This window comes from Leuresthes tenuis, unplaced genomic scaffold (genome assembly GCF_036924035.1).
Source record: "Leuresthes tenuis unplaced genomic scaffold, fLeuTen1.0.hap1 SCAF_14, whole genome shotgun sequence".
In the NCBI taxonomy this organism is placed as follows: domain Eukaryota; kingdom Metazoa; phylum Chordata; class Actinopteri; order Atheriniformes; family Atherinopsidae; genus Leuresthes; species Leuresthes tenuis.
In genome coordinates, this window is record NW_027325368.1 from 289,312 (window position 1) to 316,642 (window position 27,331).

General features: G+C 41.7%; 2 protein-coding genes and 1 long non-coding RNA gene across 3 annotated transcripts in view; all 3 read left to right on the top strand.

Moving 5' to 3' along the window:
* The window catches only part of LOC140268291 (uncharacterized), a 224,728-nt gene that overhangs the window by 28,173 nt on the left and 169,224 nt on the right, over nucleotides 1-27,331 (top strand). The gene's annotated exons all lie outside the window — the stretch shown is intronic.
* Nucleotides 2,100-8,295, top strand: ccr9a (chemokine (C-C motif) receptor 9a). The gene is made up of 3 exons (XM_072363066.1): nucleotides 2,100-2,175; nucleotides 6,196-6,255; nucleotides 6,346-8,295. Exons 1-3 carry the CDS (start codon nucleotides 2,173-2,175, stop codon nucleotides 7,420-7,422), a joined length of 1,140 nt encoding a protein of 379 aa, XP_072219167.1. The 5' UTR covers nucleotides 2,100-2,172; the 3' UTR covers nucleotides 7,423-8,295.
* Nucleotides 13,927-27,220, top strand: bfsp2 (beaded filament structural protein 2, phakinin). The gene is made up of 7 exons (XM_072363928.1): nucleotides 13,927-14,380; nucleotides 14,457-14,539; nucleotides 16,825-16,981; nucleotides 17,160-17,321; nucleotides 17,394-17,522; nucleotides 26,648-26,892; nucleotides 27,150-27,220. Exons 1-7 carry the CDS (start codon nucleotides 13,937-13,939, stop codon nucleotides 27,208-27,210), a joined length of 1,281 nt encoding a protein of 426 aa, XP_072220029.1. The 5' UTR covers nucleotides 13,927-13,936; the 3' UTR covers nucleotides 27,211-27,220.

Below are 27,331 nucleotides of genomic sequence, written 5' to 3' on the forward strand. Positions count from 1 at the left end.
AAAGGTTAAAGGTCATACATCTCAGACTCTACAGGCCTCAGTTAGCATGTTAAAGGTTAAAGGTCATACATCTCAGACTCTCCAGGCCTCAGTTAGCATGTTAAAGGTTAAAGGTCATACATCTCAGACTCTACAGGCCTCAGTTAGCATGTTAAAGGTTAAAGGTCATACATCTCAGACTCTCCAGGCCTCAGTTAGCATGTTAAAGGTTAAAGGTCATACATCTCAGACTCTACAGGCCTCAGTTAGCATGCTAAAGGTTAAAGGTCATACATCTCAGACTCTCCAGGCCTCAGTTAGCATGTTAAAGGTTAAAGGTCATACATCTCAGACTCTCCAGGCCTCAGTTAGCATGTTAAAGGTTAAAGGTCATACATCTCAGACTCTCCAGGCCTCAGTTAGCATGTTAAAGGTTAAAGGTCATACATCTCAGACTCTACAGGCCTCAGTTAGCATGTTAAAGGTTAAAGGTCATACATCTCAGACTCTCCAGGCCTCAGTTAGCATGTTAAAGGTTAAAGGTCATACATCTCAGACTCTACAGGCCTCAGTTAGCATGTTAAAGGTCAAAGGTCATGGCAGCACAGTTAGAAAAAGACTGAACAAGGATGGCTTGTTTGGAAGGGCTGCAGGAGAAAGCCTCTTCTCTCTAAAAAGAACATGGCAGCACAGCTTAGGTTTGCAAAGCTGCATCTGAACAAAGCTCAAGACTTCTGGAACAACGTCCTTTGGACAGACCAGAGCAAAGTGGAGATGTTTGGTCCTAATGCACAGCAGCACGTTTGGAGGAAACCAAACACAGCATATCAGCACAAACACCTCATACCAGCTGTCAAGCACGGTGGTGGAGGGCTGATGATCTGGGCTGGTTCTGCAGCCACAGGACCTGGGCACCTTGCAGTCATTGAGTCCACCATGAACTCCTCTGGATACCAAAGTATTCTAGAGTCAGATGTGAGGCCATCTGTCCCACAGCTAAAGCTGGGCTGAAACTGGCTCATCAACAGGACAAAGATCCCAAACACAGCAGCAGATCTACAGCAGAATGTGGGAAAAAGGAAAGAATCAAGGTGTTGCAACGGTCCAGTCAGAGTCCAGACCTCAGCCTGACTGAAATGCTGTGGTGGGACCTTAAGAGAGCTGTGCAGAAACCAATGCTGCAAACCTCAATGAGCTGAAGCAGCGCTGGAGAGAAGAGGGCCGAGATTCCTCCAGAACCATGAGAGAGACTGAGAACGTCCCACAGGAAACCATCACTGCAGCTCACTGCTGCTGAAGCTGCTGGATCAGGGGTTCACTTAGTTTCACTCACTGCTGCTGAAGCTGCTGGATCAGGGGTTCACTTAGTTTCACTCACTGCTGCTGAAGCTGCTGGATCAGGGGTTCACTTAGTTTTACACTCACTGCTGCTGAAGCTGCTGTATCAGGGGTTCACTTAGTTTTACACTCACTGCTGCTGAAGCTGCTGGATCAGGGGTTCACTTAGTTTTACACTCACTGCTGCTGAAGCTGCTGTATCAGGGGTTCACTTAGTTTCTCACTCACTGCTGCTGAAGCTGCTGGATCAGGGGTTCACTTAGTTTTACACTCACTGCTGCTGAAGCTGCTGGATCAGGGGTTCACTTAGTTTTACACTCACTGCTGCTGAAGCTGCTGTATCAGGGGTTCACTTAGTTTTACACTCACTGCTGCTGCAGCTGCTGGATCAGGGGTTCACTTAGTTTTACACTCACTGCTGCTGAAGCTGCTGGATCAGGGGTTCACTTAGTTTCACACTCACTGCTGCTGAAGCTGCTGCTGAAGCTGCTGGATCAGGGGTTCACTTAGTTTTACCTGTGTTTTGTCTGTTTTTGTTCACTAAATAATGACTCAGTGTAATATCTGAGGCTGGATTTACTGAGTTTAACACCTGCTGAGGAACAGCTGCTTTTATTATGATCAGATTTATAAAACCTGAGCCTGAATTAACGTGTTTTTGACTGCGTGTTGACAGGTGCGCACGTGTGCGTGCATGCGTGCGCACGTGTGTGTGCGCTCTGGGTTCAGAGGCTCCGCCTCCTCTGTTTACGTAATGTCTGCGCAGCTCCTTCCTCTGACTCGTCTGTGGTTTAACGGACAAAAAGTGAGAAAAGCATCAGACTGTGAGACGCTGCGGAGAAGAAGAGACGTCTGATGGTGAGTCTGCCTGTGATCTAATTCTGTTCTAATTCAGATTCACTTCAGTTCAGGAGCAGCTGAACCACCTGTTGGCTCATTTCATGTTTATTCAGTCTAAAGACAAGGTGATGGGATTTAAAAATGTGTTTGTTCTTTATCTTAAAATGTAACTGTGATCAAGATTTGTCAGTCAGATTAGAGTAAAACTACTTCACTCACAGTAAAACTATTTCACACACAGTAAAACTACTTCACTCACAATAAAACTACTTCACTCACAGTAAAACTATTTCACACACAGTAAAACTACTTCACTCACAATAAAACTACTTCAAACACAGTAAAACTACTTCACTCACAGTAAAACTACTTCACTCACAGTAAAACTACTTCACTCACAGTAAAACTATTTCACACACAGTAAAACTACTTCACTCACAATAAAACTATTTCACACACAGTAAAACTATTTCACTCACAGTAAAACTACTTCACACACAGTAAAACTACTTCACATACAGTAAAACTACTTCACTCACAGTAAAACTACTTCACTCACAGTAAAACTACTTCACTCACAGTAAAACTACTTCACTCACAGTAAAACTACTTCACATACAGTAAAACTACTTCACTCACAGTAAAACTACTTCACTCACAATAAAACTATTTCACTCACAGTAAAACTACTTCACTCACAGTAAAACTATTTCACACACAGTAAAACTACTTCACTCACAATAAAACTATTTCACACACAGTAAAACTATTTCACTCACAGTAAAACTACTTCACACACAGTAAAACTACTTCACATACAGTAAAACTACTTCACTCACAGTAAAACTACTTCACTCACAGTAAAACTACTTCACTCACAGTAAAACTACTTCACTCACAGTAAAACTACTTCACTCACAGTAAAACTACTTCACACACAGTTAAACTACTTCACTCACAGTAAAACTACTTCACTCACAGTAAAATTATTTCACACACAGTAAAACTACTTCACTCACAATAAAACTATTTCACTCACAGTAAAACTACTTCACTCACAATAAAACTATTTCACTCACAGTAAAACTACTTCACTCACAGTAAAACTACTTCACACACAGTAAAACTACTTCACACACAATAAAACTACTTCACATACAGTAAAACTACTTCACACACAGTAAAACTACTTCACTCACAGTAAAACTACTTCACACACAGTAAAACTATTTCACACACAGTAAAACTACTTCACTCACAATAAAACTATTTCACTCACAGTAAAACTACTTCACTCACAATAAAACTATTTCACTCACAGTAAAATTATTTCACACACAGTAAAACTATTTCACATACAGTAAAACTACTTCAAACACAGTAAAACTACTTCACTCACAGTAAAACTATTTCACACACAGTAAAACTATTTCACATACAGTAAAACTACTTCAAACACAGTAAAACTACTTCACTCACAGTAAAACTATTTCACACACAGTAAAACTACTTCACTCACAGTAAAACTACTTCACTCACAGTAAAACTACTTCACTCACAGTAAAACTATTTCACACACAGTAAAACTACTTCACACACAGTAAAACTACTTCACTCACAGTAAAACTACTTCACTCACAGTAAAACTATTTCACTCACAGTAAAACTACTTCACTCACAGTAAAACTACTTCACATACAGTAAAACTATTTCACTCACAGTAAAACTATTTCACACACAGTAAAACTATTTCACACACAGTAAAACTACTTCACTCACAGTAAAACTACTTCACTCACAGTAAAACTACTTCAAACACAGTAAAACTACTTCACTCACAGTAAAACTACTTCACTCACAGTAAAACTACTTCACATACAGTAAAACTACTTCACACACAGTAAAACTATTTCACTTACAGTAAAACTATTTCACATACAGTAAAACTACTTCACTCACAGTAAAACTACTTCACATACAGTAAAACTACTTCACTCACAGTAAAACTATTTCACATACAGTAAAACTACTTCACTCACAGTAAAACTATTTCACATACAGTAAAACTACTTCACACACAGTAAAACTATTTCACTTACAGTAAAACTATTTCACTCACAGTAAAACTATTTCACTCACAGTAAAACTACTTCACTCACAGTAAAACTACTTCACTCACAGTAAAACTACTTCACACACAATAAAACTACTTCACTCACAGTAAAACTACTTCACACACAGTAAAACTATTTCACACACAGTAAAACTATTTCACACACAGTAAAACTACTTCACTCACAGTAAAACTACTTCACACACAGTAAAACTACTTCAAACACAGTAAAACTATTTCACTCACAGTAAAACTATTTCACTCACAGTAAAACTACTTCACTCACAGTAAAACTATTTCACTCACAGTAAAACTATTTCACTCACAGTAAAACTATTTCACTCACAGTAAAACTATTTCACTCACAGTAAAACTATTTCACACACAGTAAAACTACTTCACTCACAGTAAAACTACTTCACTCACAGTAAAACTACTTCAAACACAGTAAAACTACTTCACATACAGTAAAACTACTTCACATACAGTAAAACTATTTCACATACAGTAAAACTACTTCACTCACAGTAAAACTACTTCACTCACAGTAAAACTACTTCACTCACAGTAAAACTACTTCACACACAGTAAAACTATTTCACTCACAGTAAAACTACTTCACTCACAGTAAAACTACTTCACTCACAGTAAAACTACTTCACACACAATAAAACTACTTCACTCACAGTAAAACTACTTCACTCACAGTAAAACTACTTCACTCACAGTAAAACTATTTCACTCACAGTAAAACTATTTCACACACAGTAAAACTACTTCACTCACAGTAAAACTACTTCACTCACAGTAAAACTACTTCACATACAGTAAAACTACTTCACATACAGTAAAACTACTTCACATACAGTAAAACTATTTCACATACAGTAAAACTACTTCACTCACAGTAAAACTACTTCACTCACAGTAAAACTACTTCACTCACAGTAAAACTACTTCACACACAGTAAAACTATTTCACTCACAGTAAAACTACTTCACTCACAGTAAAACTACTTCACTCACAGTAAAACTACTTCACACACAATAAAACTACTTCACTCACAGTAAAACTACTTCACACACAATAAAACTACTTCACTCACAGTAAAACTACTTCACATACAGTAAAACTACTTCACTCACAGTAAAACTACTTCACATACAGTAAAACTACTTCACTCACAGTAAAACTACTTCACTCACAGTAAAACTACTTCACTCACAGTAAAACTATTTCACACACAGTAAAACTATTTCACATACAGTAAAACTACTTCAAACACAGTAAAACTACTTCACTCACAGTAAAACTACTTCACTCACAGTAAAACTATTTCACACACAGTAAAACTACTTCACTCACAGTAAAACTACTTCACTCACAGTAAAACTACTTCACTCACAGTAAAACTATTTCACACACAGTAAAACTACTTCACACACAGTAAAACTACTTCACTCACAGTAAAACTACTTCACTCACAGTAAAACTATTTCACACACAGTAAAACTACTTCACTCACAGTAAAACTACTTCACTCACAGTAAAACTACTTCACTCACAGTAAAACTATTTCACACACAGTAAAACTACTTCACTCACAGTAAAACTACTTCACTCACAGTAAAACTACTTCACTCACAGTAAAACTACTTCACTCACAGTAAAACTACTTCACACACAGTAAAACTACTTCACACACAGTAAAACTACTTCACTCACAGTTGATTAACTAATTACTGCTCAATAATGGTGAATGAACTGCAGAAAATCAGTTTATTCGGCTGAGGAACATTTTATTTTTCTTGTAGAAGGTACAGAAGGTTTTCTGACTCGAGAACGAGTTCAGGCCTTTTCATGTTGACAGGAAGCTCTGTACCACTAACATCTGGCTCACTAACAGTGTGTTTTTGTTTTAAAGATGGATGACCTCATCAACATGACTTCAATGGATGACATCATGACAGCGCTGACCACAGAGGTAACTGATTTCAGGTGTTTTCAGACCTATAAAGGTGCATTTTCAGGTTTGAGTTCAGGTGTGTGAAGGTGTGCCTTGTCTTTCTGTTAGGACCCGTCCTTCAGTCCCTCTCCCACCTATGAAGACTACAGCTTCGACGTTCCAGACCTGATGTGTAACCGGGAGTCGGTTCGGGTCTTCAGAAGTCAATACGAGCCACCGCTCTTCTGGATCATCGCCATAGTTGGTGGCGTCGGTAACCTGGCCGTGGTGTGGATCTACCTGAACTACCGGCGGCGGCTGAAGACAATGACAGACATGTACCTGCTAAACCTGGCGGTGGCTGACCTGCTGTTCCTGGTCACACTGCCACTGTGGGCGGCCGAGGCGTCGTACAGTTGGATGTTTGGCGCCACTCTCTGTAAAATGAACTCCGCCCTCTACAAGGTGAACCTGTTTAGCAGCATGCTGCTGCTCACCTGCATCAGCGTGGACCGCTACATCGTCATCGTTCAGACCACCATGGCTCACAACTCGCAGATGGAGCGCCGCCGCTGGAGCCGGCTGGTGTGTGCAGGGGTGTGGCTGCTGGCACTGCTGCTCGCCACGCCTGAGCTGGCGTTCGCTATGCCTGCGGAGGTGGACTCGAAGAAGTACTGCAGGATGGTGTTCCCATCAGACCTTGGGAACCGCACTAAGATCCTGGTCCTATCGCTGCAGGTGAGCATGGGTTTCTGCCTGCCCTTCATCGCCATGACCTTCTGCTACAGCGTCATCGTTGCCACGCTGCTCAAGACCCGCAACTTCCAGAAGCACAAGGCGATGCGCGTCATCCTGGCCGTGGTGGTGGTGTTTGTCCTGTCGCAGCTGCCCTACAACGCCATGCTGGTAATGCAGGCCATGCAGGCCTCCAACATGACCCTGACGGACTGTGAGAAGATGAAAGCCCTCGACAAGCTGCAGCAGGTCCTGAAGAGCCTGGCCTACATGCACGCCTGCCTCAATCCCTTCCTGTACGTGTTTGTGGGTGTGCGCTTTCGCCGGGACGTACTGCAGATGCTGCGCTGCTGCCACCGCCTGCTGCCAGCCAGCAGCAAGAGTTCACTGGGGAAGGCCAGGAGTCCGCTGAGCTCCACCCGGGCCTCGGTGATGTCCGACAGTGACACCTCGCAGGCTCTGTCCCTGTAGAGACGCCACTTCCTGTTTGTGCAGCAGCTGTGGTGTCAACAGATGTGTGACGCCACACTGAGGAGCTGTCAGGAGGCGCTGATGTCATACAGCGTGTCTCAGGAGGTTTTCATTAAAGCGCATCCTGTTCAGATTCTTTAATCCTGCAGTTAAAAGATCTTCGCACAAGTTTTTAAGAACGTCTTAATTTGATCATTGAATCCTCCCCTGCTTCACCCTAACAACACCTGCACGGATCTCTCAGGTTTCTCCATCTGTGCAAAAGAAAGGCAGGAAGCCCATAGATTTGGTTTGCTTTCAAAAGTCTGCTTTGTTCAGTTAAATTCTGATGAAGGTGTTTTTATGGGATTTTCCGCTCACCACTCCAAACTAATTCTGATCCAAACATGTTCAAGAATTTATCAGAACCTGTATTTCCGGGGCTTTACAGGGACGTGAAGGACTTAAACAGAAGCCGTTTCCGGTGTTTTTTAATAGAACTTCTGTTGATATTTTTGAGTGAAGCTTTTTCATTTTTACCCGTAAGATGTGTGATCGTTGGCTGCTGAAGACGCTGCTCACATGTTTGCTGTGAGCCTCTGTCATGACATGTGATGAATGTGATGACTGCGGATTGTTTTCTGCCTCCACCACATGCTAGTGGGGGCTGGGCCGACCGCTGGATGTTTCTGGCTCTGTACAGATGTTGCTGCTGTTTCTGTGTGCTGCACTGACCCGACTGTAAATGTTTCTGTGTTTCCAGCCTTGAAAAATAAAGTGGTTTTAAAATGAGATCAAAGTTTGTGTGAGTGCGAAAAACAGGAGGAAGTTGTTCAGATACTGTTTTCTTCACATCCTTCCTGCTTTCATCCTGTCTGTGTTTTCAGGCTGAACCTAGTTCTGTAAAATCATCTGATCGTAAACATCTGAACACCTGCTCTGATCACAAGCTCCTGTTTTTATTTCATGACCTGTTTTTATCTGTTTCACAGACACAAAAGTAAAAGAGAACAGAAACATTGATATGTGGGTTTGGTAGAAACACTCATGAGTTCACATGAAACCTAAAAAAAACAGATTCAGAAGATTTTAAAACATGCAAAACTGAAAATACATTTTAAATTCTAACAGACTCTAAATGTCACAGACCCTGCTGTCAGGTTACCTGGTGACTCTCCACTGTGCCCATCAGTGAGTCTGTGATGGCGCCCTGTCCAGGGTTAGGGTTCTCCGGTTCTCTCCGGGTTCCCCGGTTCTCTCCGGTTCTCTCCGGGTTCCCCGGTTCTCTCCGGTTCTCTCCGGGTTCCCCGGTTCTCTCCGGTTCTCTCCGGTTCTCTCCGGTTCTCTCCCGGTTCTCTCCGGTTCTCTCCGGTTCTCTCCGGTTCTCTCCCGGTTCTCTCCGGTTCTCTCCGGTTCTCTCCGGTTCTCCCACCGTCCAACAACCTGCGGTCAGGTTACCTGGTGACTCTCCACTGTGCCTATCAGTGAGTCTGTGATGGCGCCCTGTCCAGGGTTAGGGTTCTCCGGTTCTCTCCGGGTTCTCCGGTCCTCTCCGGGTTCTCCGGCTTCTCTCCAGTTCTCTCCGGTTCTCTCCGGTTCTCTCCGGTTCTCCCACCGTCCAACAACCTGCGGTCAGGTTACCTGGTGACTCTCCACTGTGCCTATCAGTGAGTCTGTGATGGCGCCCTGTCCAGGGTTAGGGTTCTCCGGTTCTCTCCGGGTTCTCCGGTCCTCTCCGGGTTCTCCGGCTTCTCTCCAGTTCTCTCCGGTTCTCTCCGGTTCTCTCCGGTTCTCCCACCGTCCAACAACCTGCGGTCAGGTTACCTGGTGACTCTCCACTGTGCCTATCAGTGAGTCTGTGATGGCGCCCTGTCCAGGGTTAGGGTTCTCCGGTTCTCTCCGGGTTCTTCGGTTCTCTCCGGTTCTCCGGCTTCTCCCACCGTCCAAGACCCTGCGGTCAGGTTACCTGGTGACCCTACACTGTCCTCAGGAGTGAGCGTCTGTCTCTGTGTGGCCCTGTGATGGCGCCCTGTCCAGGTGACCCCGCCTCTCGCCCCATGACCTCTGGGAGAGGCTCCACCCCCCGTGAGCTGACCGAGGGAGTCACTGATTAAATGGATAATTGAGTCTTCTTATTGACTTCAGACAGCAACAAGTAATCTGTCAGAAAGGGTGAGTTAAACCTGAGGCAGAAGCATCAAACGCTGCAATCATGGTTAGAAATGAAAAAGCCTGGTTTTACATTATTTAAGACCTAATTAACTCAAGTATAACTGCACTAAGTGCTTTTGAAAGAGCTTTTCCTGTGACATACTCATTCAGATCCAAAATAAACTGAATGAATGATAATCATGAAGGTTGTGTGTGTTCAGACTGTTTTAGCTCCACAACAGAGGAGCTGGATCAGTGAAAAGGGTCAGTAAATCAGTCCAAAACATGCCCTAACTGATGATGGTCCCTGTGTGTGTGAGGCCCCGCCCCCTGACCAGGTGCCCCACCTCAGGTGTCTTCCCTCTGCATTCAGATGGAGGAAACTTGTTCAAATCCATTCAAATTCTAGAGAAGAGAGGCATTAGTTATAGAGACATTATTTCCATATTAGTCTGCGGCTGCCGACGCAACACAAGAGAGAAAAAGAGGAAACTGACCTCAGATCTGTGGTTTGATATTTTCTGCAGGTCATGAGTCACTTTAAAGAGAACAAAAACAAAATGTGACAGAAAGAGAAGTGAAAACCAGAAAAACACGACAACAGACAGTTGTGTTCCAGAGTAAAGACAGGGCAGCCAGTCCGGTTACAGGCAGCCTGGGTCTGGTTCTGCCAGAGGTTTCTTCCTGGTTCTGGTTCTGCCAGAGGTTTCTTCCTGGTTCTGGTTCTGCCAGAGGTTTCTTCCTGGTTCTGCCAGAGGTTTCTTCCTGGTTCTGGTTCTGCCAGAGGTTTCCTCCTGGTTCTGCCAGAGGTTTCTTCCTGGTTCTGGTTCTGCCAGAGGTTTCTTCCTGAGTCTGGTTCTGCCAGAGGTTTCTTCCTGGTTCTGGTTCTGCCAGAGGTTTCTTCCTGGTTCTGCCAGAGGTTTCCTCCTGGTTCTGGTTCTGCCAGAGGTTTCTTCCTGGTTCTGGTTCTGCCAGAGGTTTCTTCCTGGTTCTGGTTCTGCCAGAGGTTTCTTTCTGGTTCTGGTTCTGCCAGAGGTTTCTTCCTGGTTCTGCCAGAGGTTTCTTCCTGGTTCTGGTTCTGCCAGAGGTTTCCTCCTGGTTCTGCCAGAGGTTTCTTCCTGGTTCTGGTTCTGCCAGAGGTTTCTTCCTGGTTCTGGTTCTGCCAGAGGTTTCTTCCTGGTTCTGCCAGAGGTTTCCTCCTGGTTCTGGTTCTGCCAGAGGTTTCTTCCTGGTTCTGGTTCTGCCAGAGGTTCCTTCCTGGTTCTGGTTCTGCCAGAGGTTTCTTCCTGTTAAAGGGAGTCGTTCCTTTCCACAGTCCCTCAGGCTCAGGACGGGAGATTGGACTGAAGACAAGTTTCGGTCCAATCTGTTGGTTTCCTTAGCTCGGATATTATCTTTTAATTGGCTCCATATGAATTAATTGGATTATGATTACAATGAATTGAATTCCAATTGGCTTGAATTGGACTTTATTATTTAAGTGCCTTGAGATGATAATTGTTGTAATCTGGCGCTTTATAAATAAAACTGAGTTGAATTGAATTGAATTGAATTGAATTGAATTGAATTGAATTGAATTGAATTGAATTGAAAGTACGCCTCCATCAGGAGGCAGCTGTTCCTCAGCAGGTGTCAAAAGTCAGACGAACACCTGACATATTACCACCTGTGGCTGCAGAACCAGCCCAGATCATCAGCCCTCCACCACCGTGCTTGACAGCTGGTATGAGGTGTTTGTGCTGATATGCTGTGTTTGGTTTCCTCCAAACGTGCTGCTGTGCATTAGGACCAAACATCTCCACTTTGCTCTGGTCTGTCCAAAGGACATTGTTCCAGAAGTCTTGAGCTTTGTTCAGATGCAGCTTTGCAAACCTAAGCTGTGCTGCCATGTTCTTTTTAGAGAGAAGAGGCTTTCTCCTGCAGCCCTTCCAAACAAGCCATCCTTGTTCAGTCTTTTTCTAACTGTGCTGTCATGACCTTTAACCTTTAACATGCTAACTGAGGCCTGTAGAGTCTGAGATGTATGACCTTTAACCTTTAACCTGCTAACTGAGGCCTGTAGAGTCTGAGATGTATGACCTTTGACCTTTAACATGCTAACTGAGGCCTGTAGAGTCTGAGATGTATGACCTTTAACCTTTAATATGCTAACTGAGGCCTGGAGAGTCTGAGATGTATGACCTTTAACCTTTAACATGCTAACTGAGGCCTGGAGAGTCTGAGATGTATGACCTTTAACCTTTAACATGCTAACTGAGGCCTGTAGAGTCTGAGATGTATGACCTTTAACCTTTAACATGCTAACTGAGGCCTGGAGAGTCTGAGATGTAGCTCTGGGCTTCTTCACCTTGGGGTGACCTTTAACCTTTAGCATGCTAACTGAGGCCTGTAGAGTCTGAGATGTAGCTCTGGGCTTTTTCACCTTGGGGTGACCTTTAACCTTTAGCATGCTAACTGAGGCCTGTAGAGTCTGAGATGTAGCTCTGGGCTTTTTCACCTTGGGGTGACCTTTAACCTTTAACATGCTAACTGAGGCCTGTAGAGTCTGAGATGTATGACCTTTAACCTTTAACATGCTAACTGAGGCCTGTAGAGTCTGAGATGTAGCTCTGGGCTTTTTCACCTTGGGGTGACCTTTAACCTTTAGCATGCTAATTGAGGCCTGTAGAGTCTGAGATGTAGCTCTGGGCTTTTTCAGCTTTGCAAACCTAAGCTGTGCTGCCATGTTCTTTTTGGAGAGAAGAGGCTTTCTCCTGCAGCCCTAAACCTAAGCAACCTAGAATTTATCTTCTCTTTTTTAAACTGAATTGAATTACTTCCAAAACACAACAGATTGCAGTGATGTCACTGCTTCCAGCATTTCATGTCCTCCAGACTTGGATCTGAAACCGTTAACTATCGGTCCCATAATGGTCCTTAATGTTGTTTTCAACAACAATAAGAGTTAGATTGAACAGAATCAGCTGATGTTTGTGTTCTGAGACACTTTAATCACCACTGAACTGATTTCTAGTCTGAGCTGATCCCAGATCAGACTCATACGGCTCGGCACTTCCTGCTCCAGCTGTCAGACTTTCAGACCGTCTCAGATCTGTTGTCACAGCGGCTGGGAAAGTTTCTCCCGCTGCGCTGATGCTCACCACATCCTGCTGGGGCCTTCAGGCCTTTCTGCTGAGACTGAACACAAAGAGTCTGATTGGGTTTGATGGTAAATCTGTGAGAGCTGCGGTTTCCACAGAAATGCAGACAAAAAACTTTTTTTCATGATGTCACAGGAGGGGAAACAGGGAGAAAAGGCTGAGCTGTGCCAAATGACACAAGAAGTGGACTGAAAATCAGTGGCAACAGGTCTTATGGAGGGATGAATCCTCCCCAGAGCCCGGACCTCAACATTATTGAAGCAGTGTGGGATCATCTGACAGAGAACGGAACAAAAGGCAGCCCACATCCAAAGAAGAGCTTTGGGGTGTCCTTCAAGAAGCCTGGAGAACTATTCCTGAAGACTCCTTAAAGAAATGACAGAAAGCTTGTCTCAGAGGGTTCAGGCTGAGTTGGAGAATAAAGGAGCTCAGACCAGAGATTCACTTTAAAGCTGCTGAGAACTGATAAAAAAAACTCTGTTTCTGCCTCAGATTCTGGGTTTATGTTCAGGTTTGAACATGTTTCAGTGAATCTCTGCAGCTGCTTCCTGTTTTTATGTAAAATATAAAGAATGAAGCTGATCAGGATTGTTGAATTAAAGTTAATATTTAGGCGTCATTTTCAACATGAATATTAAAGTCACCCCTACAGTAACTTTATCTGTACTCAGCACTAACTGTGATAAAAACTCTGAGAATTCAGGCAGAAACTCAGAATAAGGCAGAAACTCAGAATAAGGCAGAAACTCAGAATAAGGCAGAAACTCAGAATAAGGCAGAAACTCAGAATAAGGCAGAAACTCAGAATAAGGCAGAAACTCAGAATAAGGCAGAAACTCAGAATAAGGCAGAAACTCAGAATAAGGCAGAAACTCAGAATAAGGCAGAAACTCAGAATAAGGGCCAGGTGGACGACACTCAGCAACAAACACAAGAGCTTTTTGTGATTTCCACTTTGGGAAAAACTGAGAATCCGAGCTTGAAAAGAGCTGAAGCTAATGTTTGGTCATCTGCTGGCATTCAGAGCCACTGAGCATGAGCAGGTTAGATGGCCTCAGTGCTTCAGGACTCTTCCTGCCCCCTCCTCCCTGCTGATGCAGCTGAAATGTGTTTCCATGATGACAAAAGCTTCCAGTACAAACAGCTGCTGAACAAAGGCGGCCATGTTTCCAGAACTCCGTGCTCCCATAAATCCCGGCTGCGTGCGGCTCTGAGCGGTTTGACACTGGGAGCAGCTGAGCGCCATGCCTCTGCTGCGACGCCGCTCATCCTTCCTGGGACAGCCATCCGCCGAGCGCCCGTCCTCCACCCCCAGCGGGAGGATGGGCGCGGCCGGCACCACTGCCCCCCGCGGCGTCTTCGTTGGCTCGGCACCCTCTGTGGGCGTGGCCTCCGGGCTCGGCACACGGGTGTCCCGCAGGGCTCTGGGGATAAGCAGCGTGTTCCTGCAGGGGATGAGGAGCAGCGCAGCTCCGGTGCTTCCCCGGGCCGGGGAGCGAACCGCCGGTGGCGGAGCGGCAGCCGCCAGCCTAAACAGCTGCTTAATGGAGTACCGAGACAAGGTGAGGGCGCTGGAGCAGCTGAATCAGCAGCTGGAGGAGCAGATCCGCCTCTGTCTGGACCGCAAGGCCTCAAGCGCTGGCACCTGGGGGCCTCTCCGGAGGGAGTGGGAGGATATCTACAGACAGGTGAGGACACGGGGGGGCGGCCAATCACACAGGGTCAACGGGCTCCTGACACTGTGGGTTCCTACACTCTCTGCAGGTCAGTGAAGCCATCCTGGACAACGCTCGACTAATGCTGCAGACGGAGAACGTTCAGGCCAACGCAGAGGACTTCAAGGAAAGGTCCCCATCAGTTCTGTTCTGAATCCCACATTTAAAAAGGGTTTATACAGGAAAACAATACAGCCAGAAATAAAAAAGAAACTGGAATGAAAAAATGTAAACAGACTTTACAGAAACAAAGAACTGATTCTCAGAGTTTTCAGAGATTAATTTCATCATATTTAGAACCAAAAGTAGAATCTGCTGCAGAAACACTCAGTGAAAGCTGTTCTGGAGCCAAAGAAAGACAGAAAGTTTATAGAATCTACAGAAACAGCTTCTGGAGCTTCTCCAAGCAGCAGGTTACCTGCTGACAGGTGAGGGTGTCAGGATTGGGTATAAAAGCAGCTTCCACCAAAGGTTCAGCCTCTCCAACAAGGATGGGTCGTGGCTCACCGCTTTGGGCCAAACTCCATCAGAGAATCATCAATAAGTTCAGGAAATATTCCTCAGAGTCAGACTGGAAAGAACTTTGGTCTTTCAGCATCTACAGAGCAGGATATTGGGAACAGATTCAGGGAGTCTGGGGAAACCTCAGTGTGGAAAGGCCAAGGACAGAAAGCCCTGCTGGATGAGCTCGGAGCCCTCAGGCAGCACTGCAGGAGAAACCGTCAGGCCACCATGATCCATACAGCCACATGGGCTCAGGAGGAGCTGGGAAAAGCATTTCCACTCAACACAGTCCACGGCTGCATCCAGAAATGTGAGCTGAAGCTGCATCACACCAGGAGGAAGCCATATATCAGCTCTGAGCAGAACCACGGCCCAGTTCTCTGGACTCCAGCTCAGCTCAGAGGGACAGAAAGACAGTGGACACGTGTTCTGTGGGCAGATGAGTCCACGTTTCAGCTGCTTCTGGGAAAAACTGCTGAGAAAGAGCATCCAGCTGTTCTCAGAGGAAGGTTTAAAGCAGCGTCTGTGATGGTCTGGGGCTGCAGCAGAGTCCAGGGCATGGAGGGCTTCATCTGGGTGAAGGTACCACTGATGCACAGCTGGATGTTGGAGTTCTGGAGAGACAGATGCTGCCATCAAGGTGCCGTCTTTTCCCGGGAGGTCCGTGGTTATTTCAGCAGGACGATGCCAGACCTCATTCTGCAGGACTTCCAGCAGCTTCAGACACACAGAGTGTGTGAGCTCGGCTGCTGCCTGCAGTCCACATCTGGCTCCTGCTGCAGATGTTGGAGCATCATGAAGAGGAGAACCAGACAACCAGGGACTGCTGAGCAGCTGGAATCTGGGATTCAGCAGGAATGGACTCAGATTCCTGTGAAAAACTCAGTTCAAAGCATCAAAAAGAGTCATTAAAGGAAGCTGAAGGAACACGATGGAAACATCTGGAGCAGCTTTCACTGAGTGTTGCTGCTGCAGATTCTACGTTTGGTTCTGCTTTCTGAACACAAAGAAGACTGAGAATCCGTTCTGTTGAATTGTTTCTGTTAAGTTTCAAAGGTTCAAACTGATTTACACAAAAGTTTTTAGAGACTTTTCCATCAACAGATGTTTGTACTTAGTGTCAGACGTGTTCAGGCGGCTCCTCTGTACTGGGTGTTGTGATGAGAGGCTCTGTGACGACTCACCTAATGAACCCACAGGACCTCTCAGATAGTGCCCTCTGGTGGCTGATTCCTGCCTCCGGAGCAGGCTCAGACTGCAGATAAACAGAGAGAAGAACAGAGGAAATGCTGTCGTAAATCAGTCTAATGAGGAAACAGAAAGTGGAAAGTGGCCATAATGAGATCAAATAAAACAAAGAAGAGATTTAATTGATGAGGCATTAGATACAATAAACAGATAAACCAGATAGTAAAGTAATGGAACTAAAAGATATTTCCAGTTAGTAAGTCAACACTAGACTGTCAAATAAAATGTAAATGAAAAGTAAAACCAGCTAAAGTGGAACAGGCAAAGAAGTAAAATCCAACTAAAAAGAAAACCAAAATGGTCCAAATTGTGTTTTGAAAGCATGTTGTTCAGTTCATCCAGTGGTGTGGCTGCTCTGAGAGACTCAAGCCTGTCCTTCAGGTGACAGAAGGAACTGTTCCACTTCTGATGGGAGGTCTAAAACTCTGATTTGACAGCTTAGGACTCCCACTGGTTCAGAGGGATCTAATCCCAGTGTTCCCAGTTTCCCACGGATCAGTGGGTCCTGAGTCAGGAGGAGGCTCTGAACGTCTCCCGGTGACGATAAAATGGAACCTGAGGCTCTCCAGGACTCGTTAAACTGAGTTTAGAGTAAATACAGGTACAACCTTAGGGTCACCCCTCCTGCAGCAGGAGGAGGTACAGTAACTTTTCACTCTTTGCAGGTATGAGAACGAGCAGCCCTTCAGGAGGGCAGTGGAGGAGGAGATCAGCTCCCTGTACAGAGTGATCGAGGAGGCAACTGTGACAAAGATGGAGCTGGAGGAGCAGATGGAGAATATGAGGGTGGAGCTGTGCAGCCTGGAGCACAACCATGAGCAGGTCCCAGTCTGTAAAAACTGTTGATTTAAGAGCAGCTGAGCTCTGTTAGAGGAGTTTAAACTCCTGCTGCAGCTCAGCATGACATGTCCTGTTGCACAGCAGGATAATAAAGTTCTGTCAAACCTCAATGATTATTTAGCTTTTAGTCATGTGACCTACGTTTCACCTGTCCATGCAGGATGTCCGTGTTCTATACAATCAAATGGCAGGCCGGGAGGTGGATGAACTGGACGCCCCCATAGAAACCAGTTTGGACCAGATTCTGGCCTACATCAGGAGCCACTGGGAGAAGGTGACGGAGAGAAACCGAGCCGAGACTGACAGCTATATGGATTGTAAGGTGAGGACACGTCACCTGGTGCTCATAGGTGTGTCCGAAGGCATGTCTGAGCAGTGTGAGTTTGTGCTGCAGGAGGCGCAGTGTGTGAGCAGCAGTCTGAGTCCCGAGGAGGAGCAGGTGGAGGCGCTGAAGGCCGAGTGCAGCGACACTGGCTGTAAGATCCAGAGTCTGCAGGCTGAGACCGAGTCCATCAGAGCATTGGTGAGCTTCAGCGACTAATCAATAACTTCATCCAATTTAAGTCTGTGACCGGTCGGTAAACTGTCAGAAACCTGTGAAACGCCGAGTCGTAAACTGTCGGTAACACAACAGTGACCTATCAGTAACATTTAACATGTCAGTAACATGTCAGTAACATGTCAGTAACATGTCAGTAACATGTCAGTAACAGAAACATGTCAGTAACATTTAACATGTCAGTAACATGTCAGTAACATGTCAGTAACATGTCAATAACCTATCAGTAACATGTCAGTAACATGTCAATAACCTATCAGTAACAGAAACATGTCAGTAACATGTCAGCAACATGTCAGTAACATTTAACATGTCAGTAACGTGTCAGTAACATGTCAGTAACATTTAACATGTCAGTAACGTGTCAGTAACATGTCAGTAACATTTAACATGTCAGTAACATGTCAATAACCTATCAGTAACAGAAACATGTCAGTAACATGTCAGTAACATTTAACATGTCAGTAACATGTCAATAACCTATCAGTAACAGAAACATGTCAGTAACATGTCAGTAACATTTAACATGTCAGTAACATTTAACATGTCAGTAACATGTCAATAACCTATCAGTAACAGAAACATGTCAGTAACATGTCAGCAACATGTCAGTAACATTTAACATGTCAGTAACGTGTCAGTAACATGTCAGTAACATTTAACATGTCAGTAACGTGTCAGTAACATGTCAGTAACATTTAACATGTCAGTAACATGTCAATAACCTATCAGTAACAGAAACATGTCAGTAACATGTCAGTAACATTTAACATGTCAGTAACATGTCAATAACCTATCAGTAACAGAAACGTGTCAGTAACATGTCAGTAACATTTAACATGTCAGTAACATGTCAATAACCTATCAGTAACAGAAACATGTCAGTAACATGTCAGTAACATTTAACATGTCAGTAACATGTCAATAACCTATCAGTAACAGAAACATGTCAGTAACATGTCAGTAACATTTAACATGTCAGTAACATGTCAATAACCTATCAGTAACAGAAACATGTCAGTAACATGTCAGTAACATTTAACATGTCAGTAACATGTCAATAACCTATCAGTAACAGAAACATGTCAGTAACATGTCAGTAACATTTAACATGTCAGTAACATGTCAATAACCTATCAGTAACAGAAACATGTCAGTAACATGTCAGTAACATTTAACATGTCAGTAACATGTCAATAACCTATCAGTAACAGAAACATGTCAGTAACATGTCAATAACCTATCAGTAACAGAAACATGTCAGTAACATGTCAGTAACATTTAACATGTCAGTAACATGTCAATAACCTATCAGTAACAGAAACATGTCAGTAACATGTCAGTAACATTTAACATGTCAGTATGTCAGTAACATTTAACATGTCAGTAACATGTCAATAACATGTCAGTAACAGAAACATGTCAGCAACATGTCAGTAACATTTAACATGTCAGTAACGTGTCAGTAACATGTCAGTAACATTTAACATGTCAGTAACATGTCAGTAACATTTAACATGTCAGTAACATGTCAATAACCTATCAGTAAAAGAAACATGTCAGTAACATGTCAATAACCTATCAGTAAAAGAAACATGTCAGTAACATGTCAGCAACATTTCAGTAACAGAAACATGTCAGTAACATGTTAATAACCTATCAGTAACAGAAACATGTCAGTAACATTTAACATGTCAGTAACGTGTCAGTAACAAGTCGGTAACATTTAACATGTCAGTAACATGTCAATAACCTATCAGTAACATGTCAATAACCTATCGGTAACAGAAACATGTCAGTAACATGTCAGTAAAAGAAACATGTCAGTAACATGTCAATAACCTATCAGTAAAAGAAACATGTCAGTAACATGTCAGTAACATGTCAGCAACATGTCAGCAACATTTCAGTAACAGAAACATGTCAGTAACATGTCAGCAACATGTTAATAACCTATCAGTAACAGAAACATGTCAGTAACATGTCAATAACCTATCAGTAAAAGAAACATGTCAGTAACATGTCAATAACCTATCGGTAACAGAAACATGTCAGTAACATGTCAGCAACATGTTAATAACCTATCAGTAACAGAAACATGTCAGTAACATGTCAGCAACATGTCAGCAACATGTCAGCAACATTTCAGTAACAGAAACATGTCAGTAACATGTCAATAACCTATCGGTAACAGAAACATGTCAGTAACATGTCAGCAACATGTTAATAACCTATCAGTAACAGAAACATGTCAGTAACATGTCAGCAACATTTCAGTAACAGAAACATGTCAGTAACATGTCAGCAACATGTTAATAACCTATCAGTAACAGAAACATGTCAGTAACATGTCAATAACCTATCAGTAAAAGAAACATGTCAGTAACATGTCAATAACCTATCGGTAACAGAAACATGTCAGTAACATGTCAGCAACATGTCAATAACCTATCGGTAACAGAAACATGTCAGTAACATGTCAGCAACATGTTAATAACCTATCAGTAACAGAAACATGTCAGTAACATGTCAGTAACATGTCAGCAACATGTCAGCAACATTTCAGTAACAGAAACATGTCAGTAACATGTCAGCAACATGTTAATAACCTGTCAGTAACAGAAACATGTCAGTAACATGTCAATAACCTATCAGTAACAGAAACATGTCAGTAACATGTCAGTAACATGTTAATAACCTATCAGTAACAGAAACATGTCAGTAACATGTCAGTAACATGTCAATAACCTATCAGTAACATGTCAATAACCTATCGGTAACAGAAACATGTCAGTAACATGTCAGTAAAAGAAACATGTCAGTAACATGTCAATAACCTATCAGTAACAGAAACATGTCAGTAACAGAAACATGTCAGTAACATGTCAATAACCTATCAGTAACAGAAACATGTCAATAACCTATCAGTAACAGAAACATGTCAGCAACATTTCAGTAACAGAAACATGTCAGTAACATGTCAGCAACATGTTAATAACCTATCAGTAACAGAAACATGTCAGTAACATGTCAATAACCTATCAGTAACAGAAACATGTCAGTAACATGTCAGTAACATGTCAATAACCTATCAGTAACAGAAACATGTCAGTAACATGTCAGTAACATGTCAATAACCTATCAGTAACATGTCAATAACCTATCGGTAACAGAAACATGTCAGTAACATGTCAGTAAAAGAAACATGTCAGTAACATGTCAATAACCTATCAGTAACAGAAACATGTCAGTAACATGTCAATAACCTATCAGTAACAGAAACATGTCAGTAACATGTCAGTAACATGTCAATAACCTATCGGTAACATGTCAATAACCTATCGGTAACATGTCAGTAAAAGAAACATGTCAGTAACATGTCAATAACCTATCAGTAAAAGAAACATGTCAGTAACATGTCAATAACCTATCAGTAACAGAAACATGTCAGTAACATGTCAGTAACATGTCAATAACCTATCAGTAACAGAAACATGTCAGTAACATGTCAGTAACATGTCAGCAACATGTCAGTAACATGTTAATAACCTATCAGTAACAGAAACATGTCAGTAACATGTCAATAACCTATCAGTAACAGAAACATGTCAGTAACATGTCAATAACCTATCAGTAACAGAAACATGTCAGTAACATGTCAATAACCTATCAGTAACATTTAACATGTCAGTAAAAGAAACATGTCAGTAACGTGTCAATAACCTATCAGTAACATGTCAATAACCTATCGGTAACAGAAACATGTCAGTAACATGTCAGCAACATGTCAATAACCTATCAGTAAAAGAAACATGTCAGTAACATGTCAGCAACATTTCAGTAACAGAAACATGTCAGTAACATGTCAGCAACATGTTAATAACCTATCAGTAACAGAAACATGTCAGTAACATGTCAGTAACATTTAACATGTCAGTAACATTTAACATGTCAGTAACATGTCAATAACCTATCAGTAACAGAAACATGTCAGTAACATGTCAGTAACATTTAACATGTCAGTAACATTTAACATGTCAGTAACATGTCAATAACCTATCAGTAACAGAAACATGTCAGTAACATGTCAGCAACATGTCAGTAACATTTAACATGTCAGTAACGTGTCAGTAACATGTCAGTAACATTTAACATGTCAGTAACGTGTCAGTAACATGTCAGTAACATTTAACATGTCAGTAACATGTCAATAACCTATCAGTAACAGAAACATGTCAGTAACATGTCAGTAACATTTAACATGTCAGTAACATGTCAATAACCTATCAGTAACAGAAACGTGTCAGTAACATGTCAGTAACATTTAACATGTCAGTAACATGTCAATAACCTATCAGTAACAGAAACATGTCAGTAACATGTCAGTAACATTTAACATGTCAGTAACATGTCAATAACCTATCAGTAACAGAAACATGTCAGTAACATGTCAGTAACATTTAACATGTCAGTAACATGTCAATAACCTATCAGTAACAGAAACATGTCAGTAACATGTCAGTAACATTTAACATGTCAGTAACATGTCAATAACCTATCAGTAACAGAAACATGTCAGTAACATGTCAGTAACATTTAACATGTCAGTAACATGTCAATAACCTATCAGTAACAGAAACATGTCAGTAACATGTCAGTAACATTTAACATGTCAGTAACATGTCAATAACCTATCAGTAACAGAAACATGTCAGTAACATGTCAATAACCTATCAGTAACAGAAACATGTCAGTAACATGTCAGTAACATTTAACATGTCAGTAACATGTCAATAACCTATCAGTAACAGAAACATGTCAGTAACATGTCAGTAACATTTAACATGTCAGTATGTCAGTAACATTTAACATGTCAGTAACATGTCAATAACATGTCAGTAACAGAAACATGTCAGCAACATGTCAGTAACATTTAACATGTCAGTAACGTGTCAGTAACATGTCAGTAACATTTAACATGTCAGTAACATGTCAGTAACATTTAACATGTCAGTAACATGTCAATAACCTATCAGTAAAAGAAACATGTCAGTAACATGTCAATAACCTATCAGTAAAAGAAACATGTCAGTAACATGTCAGCAACATTTCAGTAACAGAAACATGTCAGTAACATGTTAATAACCTATCAGTAACAGAAACATGTCAGTAACATTTAACATGTCAGTAACGTGTCAGTAACAAGTCGGTAACATTTAACATGTCAGTAACATGTCAATAACCTATCAGTAACATGTCAATAACCTATCGGTAACAGAAACATGTCAGTAACATGTCAGTAAAAGAAACATGTCAGTAACATGTCAATAACCTATCAGTAAAAGAAACATGTCAGTAACATGTCAGTAACATGTCAGCAACATGTCAGCAACATTTCAGTAACAGAAACATGTCAGTAACATGTCAGCAACATGTTAATAACCTATCAGTAACAGAAACATGTCAGTAACATGTCAATAACCTATCAGTAAAAGAAACATGTCAGTAACATGTCAATAACCTATCGGTAACAGAAACATGTCAGTAACATGTCAGCAACATGTTAATAACCTATCAGTAACAGAAACATGTCAGTAACATGTCAGCAACATGTCAGCAACATGTCAGCAACATTTCAGTAACAGAAACATGTCAGTAACATGTCAATAACCTATCGGTAACAGAAACATGTCAGTAACATGTCAGCAACATGTTAATAACCTATCAGTAACAGAAACATGTCAGTAACATGTCAGCAACATTTCAGTAACAGAAACATGTCAGTAACATGTCAGCAACATGTTAATAACCTATCAGTAACAGAAACATGTCAGTAACATGTCAATAACCTATCAGTAAAAGAAACATGTCAGTAACATGTCAATAACCTATCGGTAACAGAAACATGTCAGTAACATGTCAGCAACATGTCAATAACCTATCGGTAACAGAAACATGTCAGTAACATGTCAGCAACATGTTAATAACCTATCAGTAACAGAAACATGTCAGTAACATGTCAGTAACATGTCAGCAACATGTCAGCAACATTTCAGTAACAGAAACATGTCAGTAACATGTCAGCAACATGTTAATAACCTGTCAGTAACAGAAACATGTCAGTAACATGTCAATAACCTATCAGTAACAGAAACATGTCAGTAACATGTCAGTAACATGTTAATAACCTATCAGTAACAGAAACATGTCAGTAACATGTCAGTAACATGTCAATAACCTATCAGTAACATGTCAATAACCTATCGGTAACAGAAACATGTCAGTAACATGTCAGTAAAAGAAACATGTCAGTAACATGTCAATAACCTATCAGTAACAGAAACATGTCAGTAACAGAAACATGTCAGTAACATGTCAATAACCTATCAGTAACAGAAACATGTCAATAACCTATCAGTAACAGAAACATGTCAGCAACATTTCAGTAACAGAAACATGTCAGTAACATGTCAGCAACATGTTAATAACCTATCAGTAACAGAAACATGTCAGTAACATGTCAATAACCTATCAGTAACAGAAACATGTCAGTAACATGTCAGTAACATGTCAATAACCTATCAGTAACAGAAACATGTCAGTAACATGTCAGTAACATGTCAATAACCTATCAGTAACATGTCAATAACCTATCGGTAACAGAAACATGTCAGTAACATGTCAGTAAAAGAAACATGTCAGTAACATGTCAATAACCTATCAGTAACAGAAACATGTCAGTAACATGTCAATAACCTATCAGTAACAGAAACATGTCAGTAACATGTCAGTAACATGTCAATAACCTATCGGTAACATGTCAATAACCTATCGGTAACATGTCAGTAAAAGAAACATGTCAGTAACATGTCAATAACCTATCAGTAAAAGAAACATGTCAGTAACATGTCAATAACCTATCAGTAACAGAAACATGTCAGTAACATGTCAGTAACATGTCAATAACCTATCAGTAACAGAAACATGTCAGTAACATGTCAGTAACATGTCAGCAACATGTCAGTAACATGTTAATAACCTATCAGTAACAGAAACATGTCAGTAACATGTCAATAACCTATCAGTAACAGAAACATGTCAGTAACATGTCAATAACCTATCAGTAACAGAAACATGTCAGTAACATGTCAATAACCTATCAGTAACATTTAACATGTCAGTAAAAGAAACATGTCAGTAACGTGTCAATAACCTATCAGTAACATGTCAATAACCTATCGGTAACAGAAACATGTCAGTAACATGTCAGCAACATGTCAATAACCTATCAGTAAAAGAAACATGTCAGTAACATGTCAGCAACATTTCAGTAACAGAAACATGTCAGTAACATGTCAGCAACATGTTAATAACCTATCAGTAACAGAAACATGTCAGTAACATGTCAATAACCTATCAGTAAAAGAAACATGTCAGTAACATGTCAATAACCTATCGGTAACAGAAACATGTCAGTAACATGTCAATAACCTATCGGTAACAGAAACATGTCAGTAACATGTCAGCAACATGTCAATAACCTATCGGTAACAGAAACATGTCAGTAACATGTCAGCAACATGTTAATAACCTATCAGTAACAGAAACATGTCAGTAACATGTCAGTAACATGTCAGCAACATGTCAGCAACATTTCAGTAACAGAAACATGTCAGTAACATGTCAGCAACATGTTAATAACCTATCAGTAACAGAAACATGTCAGTAACATGTCAATAACCTATCAGTAACAGAAACATGTCAGTAACATGTCAGTAACATGTCAATAACCTATCAGTAACAGAAACATGTCAGTAACATGTCAGTAACATGTCAATAACCTATCAGTAACATGTCAATAACCTATCGGTAACAGAAACATGTCAGTAACATGTCAGTAAAAGAAACATGTCAGTAACATGTCAATAACCTATCAGTAACAGAAACATGTCAGTAACATGTCAATAACCTATCAGTAACATTTAACATGTCAGTAAAAGAAACATGTCAGTAACGTGTCAATAACCTATCAGTAACATGTCAATAACCTATTGGTAACAGAAACATGTCAGTAACATGTCAGCAACATGTCAATAACCTATCAGTAAAAGAAACATGTCAGTAACATGTCAATAACCTATCAGTAAAAGAAACATGTCAGTAACATGTCAATAACCTATCAGTAACATTTAACATGTCAGTAACATCTCAGCAACATGTCAGTAAAAGAAACATGTCAGTAACGTGTCAATAACCTATCGGAACAGAAACATGTCAGTAACATGTCAATAACCTATCGGTAACAGAAACATGTCAGTAACATGTCAGCAACATGTTAATAACCTATCAGTAAAAGAAACATGTCAGTAACATGTCAATAACCTATCAGTAACAGAAACATGTCAGTAACATGTCAGCAACATGTTAATAACCTATCAGTAACAGAAACATGTCAGTAACCTATCAGTAACAGAAACATGTCAGTAACATGTCAGCAACATGTCAGTAACATGTCAATAACATGTCAATAACATGTCATTAACATGTCAATAACCTATCAGTAACAGAAACATGTCAGTAACATGTCAATAACATGTCAATAACCTATCAGTAACAGAAACATGTCAGTAACATGTCAATAACATGTCAATAACCTATCAGTAACAGAAACATGTCAGTAACATGTCAGTAACATGTCAGTAACGTGTCAGTAACATGTCAGTAACAGAAACATGTCAGTAACATGTCAGTAACGTGTCAGTAAAAGAAACATGTCAGTAACCTGTCAGTAACCTGTCAGTAACGTGTCAGTAACGTGTCAGTAACGTGTCAGTAACGTGTCAGTAAAAGAAACATGTCAGTAACATGTCAGTAACATGTCAGTAACATGTCAGTAACGTGTCAGTAACGTGTCAGTAAAAGAAACATGTCAGTAACCTGTCAGTAACGTGTCAGTAACGTGTCAGTAACGTGTCAGTAAAAGAAACATGTCAGTAACATGTCAGTAACATGTCAGTAACATGTCAGTAACATGTCAGTAACGTGTCAGTAACGTGTCAGTAACGTGTCAGTAACCTCCTGCCCTGTAGAAACGAGGCCTGGAAAACTCGCTGAGCGACGCCCGCCACTGGCATGACATGGAGCTGCAGAACTTGGGCTCAATAGTAGTTAAGTTGGAGGCTGAGCTGGCTGATGTCCGCGGGGAAATCGAACAGCAGCGCCGTGACTACGACACGTTGCTAAGCAACAAGCAGCGTCTGGAGCAGGAGATTGGTCTGTACCACGGCATACTGGATGGAGAGGAGAGCTGCTTCCAACCGGCTGCAGAAACTTTGTAAGTTCCTGACACACCTGCAGAACTTCAGTAAAAGAACCCCTTGGTTTCAGCTTGGCCGTGGCAGGTAGGTCTTTGCATTGCATACCGGCCTAGTTTAACCAGATCACCAGGAGATCACCTGTTGGCCGTGCTTTGTGCTGACATCACACGGTAAAAACTTGATTCTAACATCTTTGAAGTCTGTCATCTGATCAGTCATGTGAAAGGAAGCTGGCGGTAAATGTGAAAATAAGTGTTTCACTTTACCTGTGCAGGTGTTCAGATGTGCAGACGGACGCTGAAGGAGCTGCTGCTCCGGGACCTCCGGGACAGTAATCCATGTGGAGGACCTGAGCAGTGGATCTTTGTGTCATTTCAGACCAACGTACACTGTGGGGTGGACCTGCTGTGAGACTGTTCACCTGATCAGCTGTGCAGAAGTGACATCACCAAAGAG